At 36.3% G+C, this 16,986-nt stretch overlaps 1 protein-coding gene across 3 annotated transcripts in view; it reads right to left on the bottom strand.

Moving 5' to 3' along the window:
• Aldh1a1 (aldehyde dehydrogenase 1 family member A1) overlaps nt 1-16,986 on the bottom strand; it is a 142,698-nt gene that overhangs the window by 23,789 nt on the left and 101,923 nt on the right. For all 3 annotated transcript variants that reach the window (XM_058584004.1, XM_058584005.1, XM_046459406.1), the window contains 2 exons: nt 11,176-11,280; nt 1,254-1,394 (listed from right to left, as the gene is read on the bottom strand). In XM_058584004.1, the coding sequence (XP_058439987.1) occupies nt 1,254-1,394; nt 11,176-11,280 (246 nt within the window). The remainder of the gene's footprint in view (nt 1-1,253; nt 1,395-11,175; nt 11,281-16,986) is intronic.

The raw sequence follows: 16,986 nt of genomic DNA, 5'->3' as shown, positions 1-16,986 counted from the left end.
GACCTGTCTCTTCCTTCACTGTTAGGCAGAACTTTCAAGTGCTCTTTGGGTTCTAGTGTTCTGCTGCGATGGTTTTCTGGCGGGAATGTACAGATGCCTAACTTCTAAAGCTGTTCTGCCTCTGTACTGTGTAGTCCCACCATCCCAAATTTAAGCAAACAGAAATTTTTCATATCTGTTCTTTTTCCCCCATTGGCCCTCATGGTGATAGAGATAGTCAACACTCTTCAACCCAAAAAGCAGACAGATGAGAAGAGCCAAGTTTTAGCAAACGCTGCTTTCTTTCTATAGGACAAGTGGTTAATACAGTTTTATTTCACATGGCTTCTGGTTCTATACTTCTGCATGTTTTGAATTATAAGGACTCATAACAAATTGTCCTTTGATTAACTGTAATTGACATTGATTATTTTTAAATAAAATGTAGGGCTCTTTGTTATTATCACTTTAAAACTCAAAAGGTAATAAAATTGATTCTGAAATCTCATCTGGGTATTAATTTATATGAAATTGTCTTTACTATAATTATTTTTTATGAAATTGTCTTTACCTGGCCAAGAAGACAAGAAAATGCCCTCCCCTACATATTATGTGCTGATTTATCTACAAGCTAAAATTTAAGAAAACAAATCTGGCACACAAAAAAATGCAATTTTTATGAACATATTAAAATAGATTTTCTTTATTCTTTGCCTATTTCATCTGTGAAAAAGTTCACATTATTTAATTCTGCAGCACATCATTTAATTATGAGCATGTTAACAGACACATTTCAGGAAGGTAAAATGTGGCTGTGTAATAAATATTTTGGTGGGCTAGACTAACAGGAAATAAGCTTTTTTTTTTTTTTTCAGGAAATAATTTGAGCACTTTCAACAAAGTCAATGAGATTTTCCACTGTAAAAGTTCAGTGGTCAACTAAGTTTAAGAATCCAAGTGTATCATTCCAGGAGATTCTTACAGCATGTGATTTTGTTAGGGGAGCTGAGAAGGTCTGGAGTAAAGGAAAGAAATTTGTTTAATTTGGTTTAACTCAGTGGTTGCCAAAATTTAGACTGTAGAATCTATTCTGGGAGCAGATGTCATCATCTGGAACTGGCATGCAGATTACTACTTGAGATAATCTCAAATCCTACCTCAGATCTGGAGATGAAATTTCATATAGTGCTCACTAGATCCAAATCAACTTGCCAATTCACACAGTGAATGCTTTTTAGAGCTCTCACTGGGCATCTGGTTTGGTTAATACTCACAGCCAGCAGCAGACGATCTCTTTCAATTAAGTCGGCCAACTTGTATAGTAGGCGTCCCCTCTCTGAAGCATCCATAGTGCGCCATGGAGAGCCAATCTGAAAAGCCTGTCTTGCAGCCTTCACAGCTTTGTCAACGTCTGCCTGTTAGTCAAAGAGAATTCAGTGCAGTAGACTCAACACATTGGACAAGCAAACCTAATGGCAAAAACCCTATAAAATAGACTGTAGCTCCTTATGAACAGATGCCATGTCTCTATTAGACCAATGTCTAGCACATTCTATGCACTCAACCACAGGATGATGTAATGACACCTGCAGGATAATCTTGGGAATGATAAGTTCCATATACCCCGCACATGTTTGATTTCTTGGAATACAAATATTATAATATTCTAATAGTGGCCCTCATTTGAGTATTGCCCATATTTCAAGTAATATTCCAGTAACTATATTCATATTAACTCATATTATTCTCAATAATCTTATAAGACAAATATGTTTCCCATTTTACAGATGAAGAAACTGAAGCATATTGAAAGAAAAGAGACCCAGTCTTTGCCCTCTTGTTCTTTCCAGGCGGTATCAGCGCAGGTGGCTCTTGTTGGCCAGGAGCTGCTGGAAAAGTTGGAGGCCATGGGTGGAGCAGGTCTGTGGGACCAGGAGTCTTGGCTGTGCACCTGGTACAATGAGGAGGTGTAGGAGATGGCATGGAGTGATCCAGGAGTAATGGAGTCAAAAGAGAAACATGCTTTAAAAAAATATCAGCTTTGGGGCTGGGGTTGTGGCTCAGTGGCAGAGCATTTGCCTAGCATGCATGAGGCACTGGGTTTGATCCTCAGCACCACATTAAAAAAAAATGAATAAACAAAATAAAGGTACTGTGCCCATCTACAACTAAAAGAGAAATTCTTTTAAAAAAAAAATATCAGTGTGCCAGGCACAAAGCAGCACATGCCTGTAATCTCACCTTCTTAGGAAGCTGAGGCAGGAGGATTGTAAGTTCACAGGTGGCCTCAGCAATTTAGTGAGGCCCTAAGCAACTTAGGGAGACCTTGTTTCAAAAAAAATAATAATAAGAAGGGCTGGGACATGGGTTCAATTCCCAGTTTTTTTTTTTTTTTAAATTCTCAGAATGAAAAATTCTCAGTATTAAAAAGAAGGAAGGGAGCAGCCTCTGCACAGAATGAAGCAGAATCCTGCCATTTGGGAGGAGGAAGTCCAGATGCCTGGAGGAAATGTCAGGCAGGGGCAAGTTAGGGGGCTTGTCCCTGATTTTTGATGGGCTTTTCCTAATAGGAAATAATAGGCATACTGAACACAATGAAGTAGGATATAGGATAGAAAGTTTTGTGGGGCAGATGAGGGAAATCAAGTAGAAGACTAGGAAGCAGCAGATGAGATGTTATATGAGCTACCAAACCCCTGAACCTGACAACCATTATGACTTTTGCCTCATACCTCGAATCCCAAGGTTTTACAGGATGGCCACTGCATTGCAGTCTTGTATCTTTGTGATTTACCTTTTCTGTGTAACTTTTAGTATTTCTTCTTTCCAGTTTCTGACTGAATATTGTTTTGTCTGTCTAAAAGTTTCCATTGGCAGGACAATTTTACCAGTTTTAGGAAAAAAAAGTTCCTTTTACAATATGAAATTAATACGCAGTTTTAAAAGCAAAGGAGAGAGAGACAGAGAGACAGAGAAAGAGACTAGCCCAAGGTCAATAACTCGAAGTGAAGTTGAAGTGGCTGAACTGAGTTTTAAAGAGAGCCTATCTGACTGTAAGACCCTTTATGACACATTTTAATTCTTCAACTACAAAAGTTTCTGACATTGGGGACTGAATAGGAACTTTCCTTTGCTAATGAAGAGTAGACATTATAAATGTGTGCTCATTTCTTTTGTGCAAAAGGGAAAAGGCATAGAAGTAGTGGAACTGTTCTACAGAAGGGTCCGTCTACCTGTGATAAGCCCAGTTGGGTACAAAAAGATCCTTTAGGTAAAAGCAGTTTCTTTTTATTAATAACATACTGCTTGAAACTACATTGATTCAAGCAAAAGTTGAATAATAGATGACGTTCACACTCAGTGAGCAGGTCTGGCCTCTTGTCTTCGTTCACACTCTTTCTTCTCGTGTTTTTCTCTGCCACATACACTCTTGTTTCCTAACCCACTTCAGTTACAAACTTGGCCTACACATCCCTGTTCAGACCTTTTCTCATCTCCTTCAGAATGTATCTACTATAAATATCACCACTTCCTTTACTACTTCATGTGGGTATTGACCCTGTCGGGTCAGTTGCAAACACCTTAAAAGCACAGTGATGCCAACAGTTTTTTGTACATAGGACTGACCACTGTGGGGAACTCCATAAGTGATAATGACATCATAAGGCCAATAGATTACAACATTTTGCAGAAGACATAATTCCCTTCGAGAATTAGACAGGAGGAAAGGAACTATCCTTTTTGTTGTCATTGTTACTCACAATCTGAATTGATATCGCCTCCTCCTTGGTGAGGCATGGATCTCATATTAATATTCCCCTCCTCAGATTGTATTCAAGTAGCCCCAATCTTACAATTCTTCAAATTAAAATGCAAATAAATAAACTATTTTCACAGCACCAGATGCTCCCAGATTTATCATAGAGTTACATCCTAATGAACCTGTAGTAAGTTGAAAGTATCATGAATTGAAAATGCATTTAATGCACCTGACATATGACACATCATAGCTTAGGCTTAATGTGCTCAGAACACTTAATGCCTGTCTTATACTAAAGTGTTGATTATTTCTCATTTGATTTTTTGATTACAGTACACTGTTGCAACGTGCAGTACAGTATTGGTTATTTACCCTCTTGTTGTGAGGCTGCGTGAGAGCATTGCCCAGCATTGCATAGAGAATATTATACTGGATATTGCTAGCCTGGGGAAAGATCAAAACTGACAATTCATAGTACAATTTCTACAGAATGTGTATTGCTTTTGCATCCTTGTAAAGTTGAAAAATTATGTCAAAACATTGTAAATCAGGCAACATCTGTATTCATCACCAAATTAAGATGAACTGAGGCAACAGCAGTTTCTTAGAAGTATAATCTGTCCTGATTAAGTGATAATATTTACTGACTACAAGCAAAGATTCTTTAATTATAATACATCACACACTGGTGTATCTCACTGTCAAACTTCTAGGAGAATAATGAGTACATATAATAAAACATATGCAATTGTTGCCTGCTTGCCTAAGAAATATATATACATTGCATATTTTGGGGCATTCAGTTAATCATATTGATTGCTTATTTTGTTTTATGCCATAAATTCTGAACTTTTTAAAAAGTAAATACAGAGAGCACTATTTGGGGGTTTTAAAAAAAAAGCAAACCACAAGAATCTGAGATTGCTGGCATGATCTGTAGATCCCAAGACTTATAAAACATACACAGCCCTGTGTTTAAACATCTGTGTGACACGGCTTTCACTTGGATGCTTCTGCTCACTGTTCTGCCATTGGCCTTAGCCAAATATGGGATAGGCAGCCTGGCCTCCCAAGGGATGTGGAGACACTGGCTTCAAGACAAGTAGTTCTGCCATACAGAACCCATCCCTGGAGAATGCTGCTAAAAATAAACATGCTCTGTGGTTATGTCTTTTGCATCATGTCTGTCTCTCTCTTGTTCACATCTTATATTTAATCTTTCAGGAGTAAAAATAGAGTAATGGCAGTTTATTATTTTTGAAGAAAATAACTCAGATTTTAATTATTATTCCTCTAAAGCTGTGTAAGTTTTGAGGTGTCCAATGGTTGATTCATCCACCTAAAGACTTCCCACATACTCCACTCTGTAGAATTCCTATCATCAGTCTGCTAATGACAGAATGGTAAAATAAAGAATATTTTGAAATATTCAATCAAATGAGAGGGACATAAGACCAAACAATTTATCCTCCCATATTATAAACCATGAAAACCACAGTAATCCCTCAGTATCCAAGAGAAATTATTCCCAGGATACCCCTGTAAATTACTAAAGCCCACAATGCTGGGAGTTTTATACAAAGTGAAATGGTATTTGCATATAACGTATGCACATTCTCCCATCTACTTTAAATTACCTTGGATGACTTATAATGCCTGTGACAATGTAAATGCTGTTCAAATAGCTGTTACACTGCATTGCTTAGGAAATGATGACAAGAGCAAGAAGCTGCTGTGCATTCAACATAGACACAACCATGTTAGGCCCGACTTCCTCACAGCATAACCATGGTGGGATGAATCCACACATGTGGAATTTGTGCACTTGGAATTTGTGCACTGATGTTATATAAGGGTGTGCCTTATATAATTTACTTATATTTACAATTACATAATACTCATATTTCAATTGATCTATTATATAACAAATGCTTGATATTATTCAAAACTATTAGGAAAAAAGTAATTTTTTAAAAAAATTTCAAGGCCAGAATTTTTTTTAAAATTTTAATCCCAGAACTTTTTTTTCCAGAAATGTAATTTTTTAATTAACCAGAAAATAATTTGGTTCATTGACTGAAATTCATAACCATCAATAACACTGTTGCTTATGGCATTGACATGTTCTCCAGGCTGAGTACAGAAAGACAATTTGAATGATGGAGAGATATTAAATGCCTCTTCAGCCTACTTAAGGAAGAGTTAAACTTTTCAGTCACTCCCAGATGGTACATTTCCATGTTAAATTCATTCAGAGATGGAGAAAATAGTTATCAGACCAGTTTTCCTTTTACACCTGCCACAAGCACTTACTTTAATGGTCTTTTACTTTTATCCCCAGCAATTATTTGTTAGGTCATGCTTTAATATTAAAAGCAGATTTGAGGATTAGTCCATACAGCCTCAAAGAGCCACTGAAGTGAAAAGAAAACAGTTCCCACCCACATGAGTGCTTTGCTTTGTAGCCTCCATTTGTTCTTGGCCCTCCTTCTTTCTTTAGGATACTATTGAAAGGCGGGATACTGCTCATTGTTGGCTTCATTCTACTCATAAATTAAATCCCTAAAGCCTTTTGGCTAATTATCTAAAGAGTCAATTCCAGAATATTAGGTTTACTGTGACCATGTAGTTGACTAGATTTGTACCTTTAAATACACAATGTTTACTATGCATATGCTTGCTGGCAAAATTGCTTGAACAATAATAACTCTTTTAGAAAGAAAAGTTTTTGAAAAATTCAAAAAAGAACACTCCTCTAGAAATGTTGAATGTTAAGCAAACAGTTGCTTATCATAAACAGTTTGTATCACCAACAGTTTAGCTGGGGTGATCAAATGTCCAGCCAATCAGCTTAGCTTTTGGACTTGAAGCTTTGCTGAATGTATAAAGTATTTTTGGCCTATTCTGTGGGCAGAAGTATGGTCAGTAAGCACAGAGCAGATCAGTGGTAAACACTTCTACAACTTCTGGTGTCATCATCAGCTTTCTTTTACAACATTTTAAGAAGAAGGTAAATCCACAAATAGTGCCAAGAAAAATCCTCAGACTTCCTGACAAGGTTTCATGTAGAATCTAGGCATAGAGACTTGTTTTCCTGGTGAAACTAATCTCAGTGGCAAAGGAAGATGTTCTGCTAGTAATCCAATGGCAAAGCTAAATGTTCAAGGCTCCAGGGCTAAAACATCAAGTATATTGTTTTCTTTGGTTAATTGCAAACTACAAACAGATCCGCAGTCTTCCACTTGAGTGGCATTTATACCTTGTAAAGAAGAAGGAGACAAGTGTCAGGGGTTCAGTCTGTGCACACCTAGGCCTTTATTGCTTTATTTTACTTCCTCAGGCTTTCTAGAGTCACTCAAGAAACTAGAGGGACATTTGAAATATTGTGTGCATCTATAAAAGTCTCTGATAAAAGATATTTGTTTCTTTTTTTAACATGAAGAATACCACAGGCTTCTGGGCATCCTACAGCACTTTGCCAGGGTTGGTCAGTGTTTCTCTGTCCAACCTTAGAGATGTGGAGTGACTGTCATAACAGAGTTTCTAATAATCAACTTTTTTACTTATAAAAATCCATGCCCCCATCATATCTATACCCAGTTGACTTTCAACAAAGGCATCAAGCACACATTGAAGAAGAGAGGTTTAATAAATGGAGCTGGGAAAACTGGATATCCACATGCAGAAGAATAAAATTGGACTTCTATCTCTCGCTACATACGAAATAAACTCAAAATGGATCAAATACTGAAATGAAAGGCCTGAAGCTGTTAGAAATCAGAAAAAAACACATAGGGAAACCCTTTACAACATTAGTCTAGGCAATGCTTTTTTGGATAGGACCCCAAAGGCACAAGCACCAAATGCAAAAATTGACAGAGGGTTTATATCAAACTAAAAATTTTCTGCCCAGAAAGTGAACAAACTACAAATGGGAGGGAAAGAATTGTAAGCTATTCATGTGACATGAATCAATATCTAGAATATATAATGAATTGAAACAATAGCCAAAATAAAAACCACCCCCAAATAATCTGATTTAAAATTGGCAAATGATCTGTATATTTCTCCAAAGAAAATGTAAAAATGTTTGACATCATTACTGATCAGAGAAATTCAAATCAAAACTACATTTGATTGGTACCATCATCCCCTAATCAGAACAGGTATTAATAAAACAAACAAATAACAAAAAATAGATGCTAGTGAGGACGTGGAGGAAAAAAACCCCTCATACTCTTTTGGTTGGATTATAAATTAGGACAATCATCATGGAGAACAGAATGAAGTTTCCTCAGAAAACTAAAAATTGAACAGTCATATGATCCACTTATCTCATTTCTTTTTTTAAATATTTATTATATTTTAGTTCTAGTTGGACACAATATTTTTATTTTACTTGTTTATTTTATGTGGTGCTGAGGATCAAACCCAGGGCTCTGCATGTGCTAGGCGAGCGCTCTACTGCTGAGCCACAATCCCAGCCCCCAGGTACCTCATTTCTGAGTACATATATAAAGAAAATGAAACTAGTTGATTAAAGAGGTACCTGCACTCTCATGTTTAGTGCATAATTATTTACATTAGACAAGATATGGATTCCACATGTCAGCAGATGAATGGATAATGAAAATGTGGTTTATATGCACAATATAACATGATTCAGCCATGTGAAGAACAAAATCCTGTCACGTGTGACACAATGGATGGAGTCGGAGGACATTAAGTTAAGTAAATAAACCACGCACAGAAAGACAAATGCTGCCTGAGTTTACTCATAGATGGAAACAAACAAACAAAAAGTTGATGACAAAGAAAAGAGCATGATAGAGATTACTAGAGGCTAAGAAAAGAAGGTAGAAAAAGCAGCAGAGGGAGGTTGAATAATAGGTTCAAAATATATTTAGGAGCTGGCGCATGTCTGTAATCCCAGCAGCTGGGAAGGCTGAGGCTGGAGGATCAAGAGTTCAAAGCCAGCTTCAGCAATGGTGAGGTGCTAAGCAGCTCAGTGAGACCCTGTCTCTAAATAAAATAGGGAATATGACTCAGTGGTTGAGTGTCCCTGAGTTCAATCCCTGGCACCCTCCATCTCCCTCACCTCCTCTCAAAAAAAAAAAAAAAAAATATATATATATATATATATATGTGTCTATATATATATATATATATATATATATATATATATATATATTTAGTTAGTTAGTTAGTTAGGAAGAAATTTTAGTGCTTTGCTTCACAACAGGGTAACTACAGCTTACAACAATATAATATATATATTTATGAGTAACTAGAAGAGAGAAGTTCATAGGTTCTAAAGATAAACAGTGTTGAATATATGAGATTGTAGAAAGGATAATTACACTGATTTGATCATTACAAATTGTGTATACATATTGAGTTATCATGTTACCCCATAAATATGTGCAAATATCATGGGTCAATTAAACAAATTTAGTCTCCAATTAAATACCCACCCTTGAGAAAGTTATCATTTGGGGTTTAATACTTTAATTCAGTGGTTCTCAAAATGTATTCCCCTACTTCCTTCCCAAAGAACAATATCAGCGATACCTGAGGATTTGTTATAAATGCAAATTTGTGAGAAATGCAAATTACCAAGCTCTACTCTAGTATTATGGAAACAAATTCTAGAGAAAAGTGTGGACCTTGTCTTAAGACATCTTCCAGGAAGTTCTGATGTATACCAAAGTTTCAGCACTACTGCCTTGGCAGTGATCATCAGCACTAGCAGAGCTTCATGGAAGAGAATGTTTCTGCATTCACCTATTCAACTTCATTAAAGCATTGCCAGAAACTGAGACGCAGTGTTGATCTCCACAAGAGTACATTGTCTCAGACTAAGTAATCCATACCGATATAAAACCAGGGTTATCAGCAAATACAATGCTCTATGATGACACAGACGAGAGAAATTCTACCTGGGAAGGTTCAAGATGGCTTGAGAGAAATAAAAAACACTGTAATGACGGAGGTTTCATGTGCCTGGAACTTTTGAAAATCTTTGTATGTATCATTTATCCCTCTATGTATTTACTATTTACTTATTTTAAACAAAAGGAGCAGGAGTTCAACGAGGGTAAGTACAAACATGGAACCTCTGTGCTGTGATTATTGGTGGTGATTTGAACTATTCCTGAGGCCTGAGCTCTGGACATGCACAGAGGCAGTGATCAGCAAGCAGTGTCTGGGGAGTGACATTGGGCATGGTAAAGTTGGAACTTGTAGCTCAAAGTGGTGGCCTGGGACAGAAGCCATAGAAAAGTGTTGAGTAATACTATAAAGGACCTTTGTGTGTGGGGATACTTCCCCTAAGGCAACAAGAAACAGAGTAAAGAATTTATGCATGGTTGACTCATTAGGATGTAAAGAAAGTGAAATCTGAAAGCAAGTGACACATGTTCATTCTATTCTGTTTCTTCTACTTAAATTGTTGACTCCTTTGCCTAAGCACTCTGGCTCCTGCTCTTCAAGGCCTGGGTCTCACTTTGATGTGATAGTATTTCAGTCTGAATCCAAAGTCTCTTTAAAAATCCATAAAGGCCCTCAGCTTTCTCGCTATGTTGGAATAGGCCAGTGTGACTCAGCCGATTTGTGATCTCATGGATTGAGGCTAAGGGAATGAAAAGTGGAAACTGGACAGGAACATGTGATTGTTACAGTGAACGCTATGATCTAATCTTTATAATAATTTCAAGGTAAAGCAGTAACCATGTTACTCACAGGTTCTGGGGGAAGGACAGCACCAGAAAGCTGGTTTCATTGCTTGTTAGCAGTATCACCTGGAGTAAATCACTCACTCCTTCTATTCTGCCATTTAGCATCATTTGGAAAACAAACTAAAAGTGCACGTTCTTCGTAAAGCTGCTCTAACTAACTTAAAACAGTATTTAGAATTTAAAAAATTGTCACTCAATAAGTTTGGTTTTTTGTTTTTGTTATTAAAATAACAATTATTCAATTTAAGTCATTTTAAAATTCAATTTAAAATGTTTTTATTAATATCAATTAGATGATTCTTGATGAAATAACTTGGGAATACATTAACCTTTGTTTTAGTTTCATCCAGCAACTTAATGATTTTATATGATTAAGGATTTCTCTCTTTATTAGACCTATGACCAATCCCTCCTTATTCAGTCTGAGTGTATAATAAAGCTAGACATCATTCCAGTTAAAAATAATCAAGGAAAAGTAATATGCAAAAAATCATTATAACACCTGGAGCATAAGCTCATTATCATTACAGGACCATAAAGTACTCTTCATGAACCAACCTGGAAAATTTCCCAAACTGCCCTAGCAGTCACATTTTGATGACATATTATTTTAAGCTTGTAGTGGGGTTCAGGAGCTCAGAATGGTGAGAAACAAAGAAACATCTCTGCATAAAATGAAACTAGTGTTTTGAAACTCACCTTATCTCCTTCTTCTATCTCACAGATTTTCTCCTCAGTCGCAGGATTTAAGACAGGAAATTTCTTGCCACTCACTGAATCATGCCATTCATTGTTTATGAAGATCTGCAAGGATTCAGAGAAAGTAGATTAATTTTTTTTTAAATATGCAACAAATTTGGGGCATTTATAAACTTAAGTGGAAGCATGACATGATACTTAAATTTTGTTTATTCTTCTTTCCCTTGAAACATTTTTGGTTGTTTCTGATGTTTTATATATAAACACACATACATACACACAACTATATGTGCACAATAAAATAGAGCAATATTTTTAAGTTTCATAAAGGTATGTAGTCTTTTTCAATGCCAGAAAATATAGACTGGAAAAAACAATTTAGAAAATGATGCTTTTTACCTGAAATTGCTGTGAATTTGAGGCAAGGGCAGAAGTTTTGGTGGGTTTAATCTTTGTCAACCATTGTTCCTGTTTTCCACTTCAGATTCTGAACATGCTCATTTGGGGCTACTGGTGATTTGATAACAAAAATGAAAATTTTGTGATACTTCATTTTACTGTTGTAAAGCTAGTTTGGGGTTGGGGTTTAAAAAAGAAGTTTGCTTAGGAAAATTTGGCTAGTGGTGTGTTTTCCGGTGACTTTTTAAAGGCATAGGAATTTTGTTCTTTTAGAAAGAGTATCTTATAATTTATTTGTCATCAGCTGAGATCAGGTGCTAGATTTTTAATGATATCTATGAGAAAGAGACATGCATCTAAAGAAACAGTGGTCCAGAAAATTTGGAATTTTATTCTACATGCACTATAAGGGAACAGAAATATTAAAGTACCAGAAAGCATAGAGTATAAAAATTCTTGAGTTTGAACTTTTGCAGCCTTGAATTTGTACTTCCTTTAAAAAACAGCTTTGATATTCATTTACTTTTACTGAAACACCTGGAGCATAGGCTCATTATCATTACAGGATAATTTGATAATTAAAAATTGTCAAACTTTTAATTATAAAAAAAATTGATAATTCCAAATTAAGGAATGACCCCTTTGTGACAACTAAAGTGAAGCTCTATTTCTGACATATGCTAGAGAAATCTTTTATCATCAGCTTTTTTCTCATTTATTCTCCTTTTTTTCTTATTACTGAAATATGAGAACAATCATAATAAATATTGGATGTCACAAATTACAACTTTTTGTGAAGCCATGACAACATGAGCTAGTTTATTTAATTTTAATTCATAGGAAGTTGATGCATATAGCATTATAAGAGAGATGTCTTATGCACTGGTTTGTAACATACATCTTAATTGAGACATTTCTCCTTACCTGATAGCTACAAAAGAAAAGTATATAGTTCAATCCAGAATGTATTAAAAAACCACTACCCAAGGTTTAAATCAGTTGCTATGCTAAGTGCAAATCACTTAGCTATTAAACATTTTCCAACAATGGCTGTCAAGATTGTACATTCTGCACATGAGAACACTATGCTATTTGCTGTCAAAAGGGGGAAGGACAAGCCTCCTTGTTTGCCTGTCTGCACCAGTATAATCGTATATGGAAAAAAACAGCATTATCCTATATACTGAAGAGTTCTAAAGAATTTCAGTGATAGCTAAAATCAAAAGGAAAAAAGGTGTGGGCATGAATAAATAAAGGACCATGGGGCCCAAAGCAGCTCAAATGCAGAGACTAGATGTGGAAAGATAGATATATGAAGAGGATCAAGTACCAAGAAAATCCTTGCTACTGTTGTAGGGAATCAAATACAGAGGGAGACCATAAAATTCATCAAACTATACCCAAAGAAGAAAAAAAAAAATAGCAGCTTAGTTCAATTCAGTGAAAAATAAATTCAGATTAAAGTGCTGAGTTCCCCAATGTCTCTTAAAAGTGACCCAGCACATTAGCTACCAGGAACACACTTTACAGAAACCCATAATTACTCTTAGTATTTTCTTTTATGCATCACAGGCCTTTACTGCTTAGTATTTTTCTTCCCAAGGGAAGGCTGGTAAACACTTTAATCAGCCTCTCCTTGCTCGTGCTCTCTTTCTGTCTCTCTCACATACACACACACTCTCACACACATACGTGTAACACGCACAAACACACACATAACCCTCTTCATTTAATGATGTGTATAATCCTTAGTCACTTCTTCATGTCTCTTTGTTCCTTCTTACTATTCAACTCTCTCCCTGTCTGCCCTGCCCCCACATCTCTGCCTAATTAAAATTCAGTTTTCACCCAGTTACTAGAATCTTCCTTAACCAACCAAATTCAGTTGTTTGTCTACACCCCTCCTCAGAATACTTTAGTGGCTTCCCTTGTCAAGCTTCTTAGCATGGAAGCAGTTTGTGATCTGGCCCTCAGGTGCTTTTCCAGCCTCTGCCCCTCAGGCACCCATGTCTGGGCCTCACTCTTCTGCCTCCAATACCATGGCCGTCTTTGCATCCCACCTGTATTCATGCTGCTTCTCAGATTGCAGTTTCACTATTTTCTTCTTGTACTTGAAACTCTAGCTAAAGGTATCATCTCCTCAGGAAGATTTCACTAATTGCTCCAATTGGATTTAATCTTTCTCCAAAATAGCATGCAAGTATTCTATAAAATTAGTTATCAGGTTCTGCTTTGTGTTACAGTTAGATATTCACATATCAGCCCATGAAATTTCAAACAAGTCATAGTACCTGCCCTAGATTTTTTAATCAGCCTTTCAAAACTATCATCAGATTCACTCACACTTGATAATTCTGTCTCCCTCTGCCCTAAAGATTGAGTTACCTCCTCAGACTTTATATCTTTAAACTGAGAGAATGTAAGTCTCATTCTGAAGAGATACACTCAAAATTCCATCCTTTTATGGTATAATTTCACTAAAAAAAAAAAAAAAATCAAATGAAAACAACATACAGATGTCATGCTGTTAGGCTTCTGGTGAGATTTTCCAGTTCCCGTCTGGGTCCTCTTACTCTTAAGTCTGTGATAACTTGTAGTTTCAAGTTTTCAATAATACACCTTCAATACAATATATTTTACTCCTTTTTTTTTAGTAAAAGAATCATTACAATATGTATAGACCATCTTGTTTTATTATCAGAGTTGTGCATCTAAACTGTATATAACCCCCCACCTCACACCCCACCCAGATAAAAATCAGTGAATGTTTTGTAAATGAACATTAACATTACATAATAATAAAAGATCATCTGGCAGCCTTCAGGCAACTGAAGGGATCAGTTCTCCATAATTTCAAGTTACCAGCCATTGCTCTGCATCATTCAATTTTAACCTTTAGCAGAGAACATCATTTGAACTTGTACTCACATTTACAGAATTCGATATGGTCACTTTTGTTTTATCAGAGACATTTTTGCCAAAAAATGAGCAAATACTGGAGACATCATCTAGGAGGTAATGTGTGAAAATGCAGATGAGTTGGCCATGGGCCTTCTCTCTAGAGGTTTATACTCTAGAGGAGATTACTGGTTAATCTACTAAGGTCACCCCATGAGGACTAAAGGTATAGAATCAAATGGCCAGAGCAGTGATTCACAGAAGAGAGGGTTGTGGGCTGGAAGAACGTGTTGAAGGAAGGGAAGGGATTGATGGAAAGGTGAACATGAGCAAGGGATGGGCAAATCTTGGCATGGCTGCAACACAGTAAAGAGATCAGTCCCAAACTGAGAGTATCAGTGCAAAGAAAGCCATAGGTAAGATCTGACAATGAAAACCAGTCCATTTGTGGTGGATCTTGATCCCCAGGATGAAAAGCTTAAACTCCCTTCTGCATCAAATAGATATTTTAGGAATATTGATTTTATAGAATTTTAAGAATATTGATTTTTTTAAAGCACTCCAATTGAACTTGAAGTAGAGTAACCAGAGTCCAGGTGATTAATCCAGAGACTGTGCCAAGAATGAGATTATAAGGCATTAGAATAGATAGCAGTATTTACTGCAATAGGTCATCTAAAGTCTGCAAGTTAAAAATCGTGTATCTTCTTCTAAACATAGAGTTTTCAGTGTTTAGACAGAGTTCAGTGTAGGTTATGTGATCATCAAGAGCCCCGAGGGGCAGGTGTTGCCCCATGCTCTTCTCCTTAGCTATGAAGAACTTATTGTAGGAACTACCTTAATTATCTTTTTACTATTTTAATCTAATTAGCTTTACATTTGGCATTTGCCTGCTAGCTAACTGTGTGACCCATTAGAGCTCAATAATCACCCTTTCTGCAATTACATTAAACGGTCATATGGAGACATCTAGGCCAATGAATGTTTATTATAATTGTTTTGAAACTTTATTTTAGTCCAGTTGAAATGATCTGTCATTGGAGACAACCTCATTTTCCATGTGTTCTTGGCCTTAAGAAATTTTAGGGAAAAAGGAATATTGTTATAAAGTAAAATATTCCTGGGTACTATTTAAGCATGATATTCACTGTATTCTATTTATGAATTTTGGACTCAGGATACTTTTGAATATCCATGTACAGTAGACATCAACCTAAAGTTCACAGTATTGGTTGGAAATTATAGATGTTTATGCATACTCATGGAAACCAAGTGCTTTTATATGAGGAAATAATCAGTAAGTATGTTGAGGCAACTTAAAAATTGATTTCTACTCTACATTTTAGATATGTCAAATTTAAATAGATATATCCTATTATCTTTGATAAACAAGTAGCTGTTTCCTGGATGCAGTTTAGTGTCTAAGTCATAATTTGGGGATAATGTTGCCTTTCTAGAGGACAAGTTACTATTATCATATTTGTTGTAGTTATTATTAATGTACTTGGTATAACACTACAATTCTAAATAAATAAGTGATTTCCACAAAATATTTTTGAGTTAGATCCAATTGAATTTTAATGGGCAAAATAAAGACCCACTAGCCTTATCTGCCCATACAAGATTTTGGAGCCTGTTAGTTAAAGTGGAGAAGCCTTGACTCCTTCTAACATGGCCCCCTAAATCACATTACATTTGCAGGACAGCAACTGGGCCACCAACATTAGGGTCTTATAAGGAAAGCCAAGACTTTCCTGGTGGCCTATCATATTTTTAATGCACAAAGGATTTCTTTTAAGATAGCCCAAGGGAATGGTAAGAGTTTCTTTTTTATGTCACCTGCATGGGTTTGCAACCCTGAAACCAGGGTCACTGCAGGGGAGTGGTGGGTGGGTATGCAGCCCCACAGGGAGTGATGTGAGCTGCAAATGTATAAAGGTTCTCCTGCCTTAGGAGCCTAACAAAGTACCAAACCCCACTGAGAATAAGATATGAAAGATAGGCATTAAGAACAACAAGACAGAGATAAAAAAGTAAGTTGGGGGTGGGTGTGAAACATTTAAAAGAATCAAAGCAAGATCTCTGGCAACTCCTTTCAACCCTGAGGCAGCAAAGCAAAATGTTGAAACTCAAAGTAGAAAAGTATAAAAGGAAATTAAGGAGGAAATAACAGATGGGAAGAAAATATTTAGCAGCAGTCAAAGGAATAAAAACAAAATGAGAAAATGAACAAAACTGAAATAGAAGAAATAAAAGTTTTCTTTCATTTTTATTTTATATTATAGCCTGATTTCTGTAATCTGAATACATACATTTTTTTTTTCTGATTGTTTAAAAAAGCCATTCAGTCTTTTCAGTTTTGTCGGGGGGGGGGGGGGGGGGGGGGGGGGGGGGGGGGGGGGGGGGAGAAAAGATACTGCAGCATTTAGTTTGAGCCATACTGTCAGCCTGCCCTAAAAGTAATAAAAGTACTTACCGGCAAGTTCTGTGTATCATATATATCCTGTAGAAGCA

Source organism: Marmota monax, unplaced genomic scaffold (assembly GCF_021218885.2).
Source record: "Marmota monax isolate L192 unplaced genomic scaffold, Marmota_monax_Labrador192_F-V1.1 WCK01_AAM20220418_F8-fsc00059, whole genome shotgun sequence".
NCBI lineage: Eukaryota > Metazoa > Chordata > Mammalia > Rodentia > Sciuridae > Marmota > Marmota monax.
The sequence above is the reverse complement of the archived record's forward strand: the minus strand, read 5'-3'. Positions and strand labels throughout refer to the sequence as shown.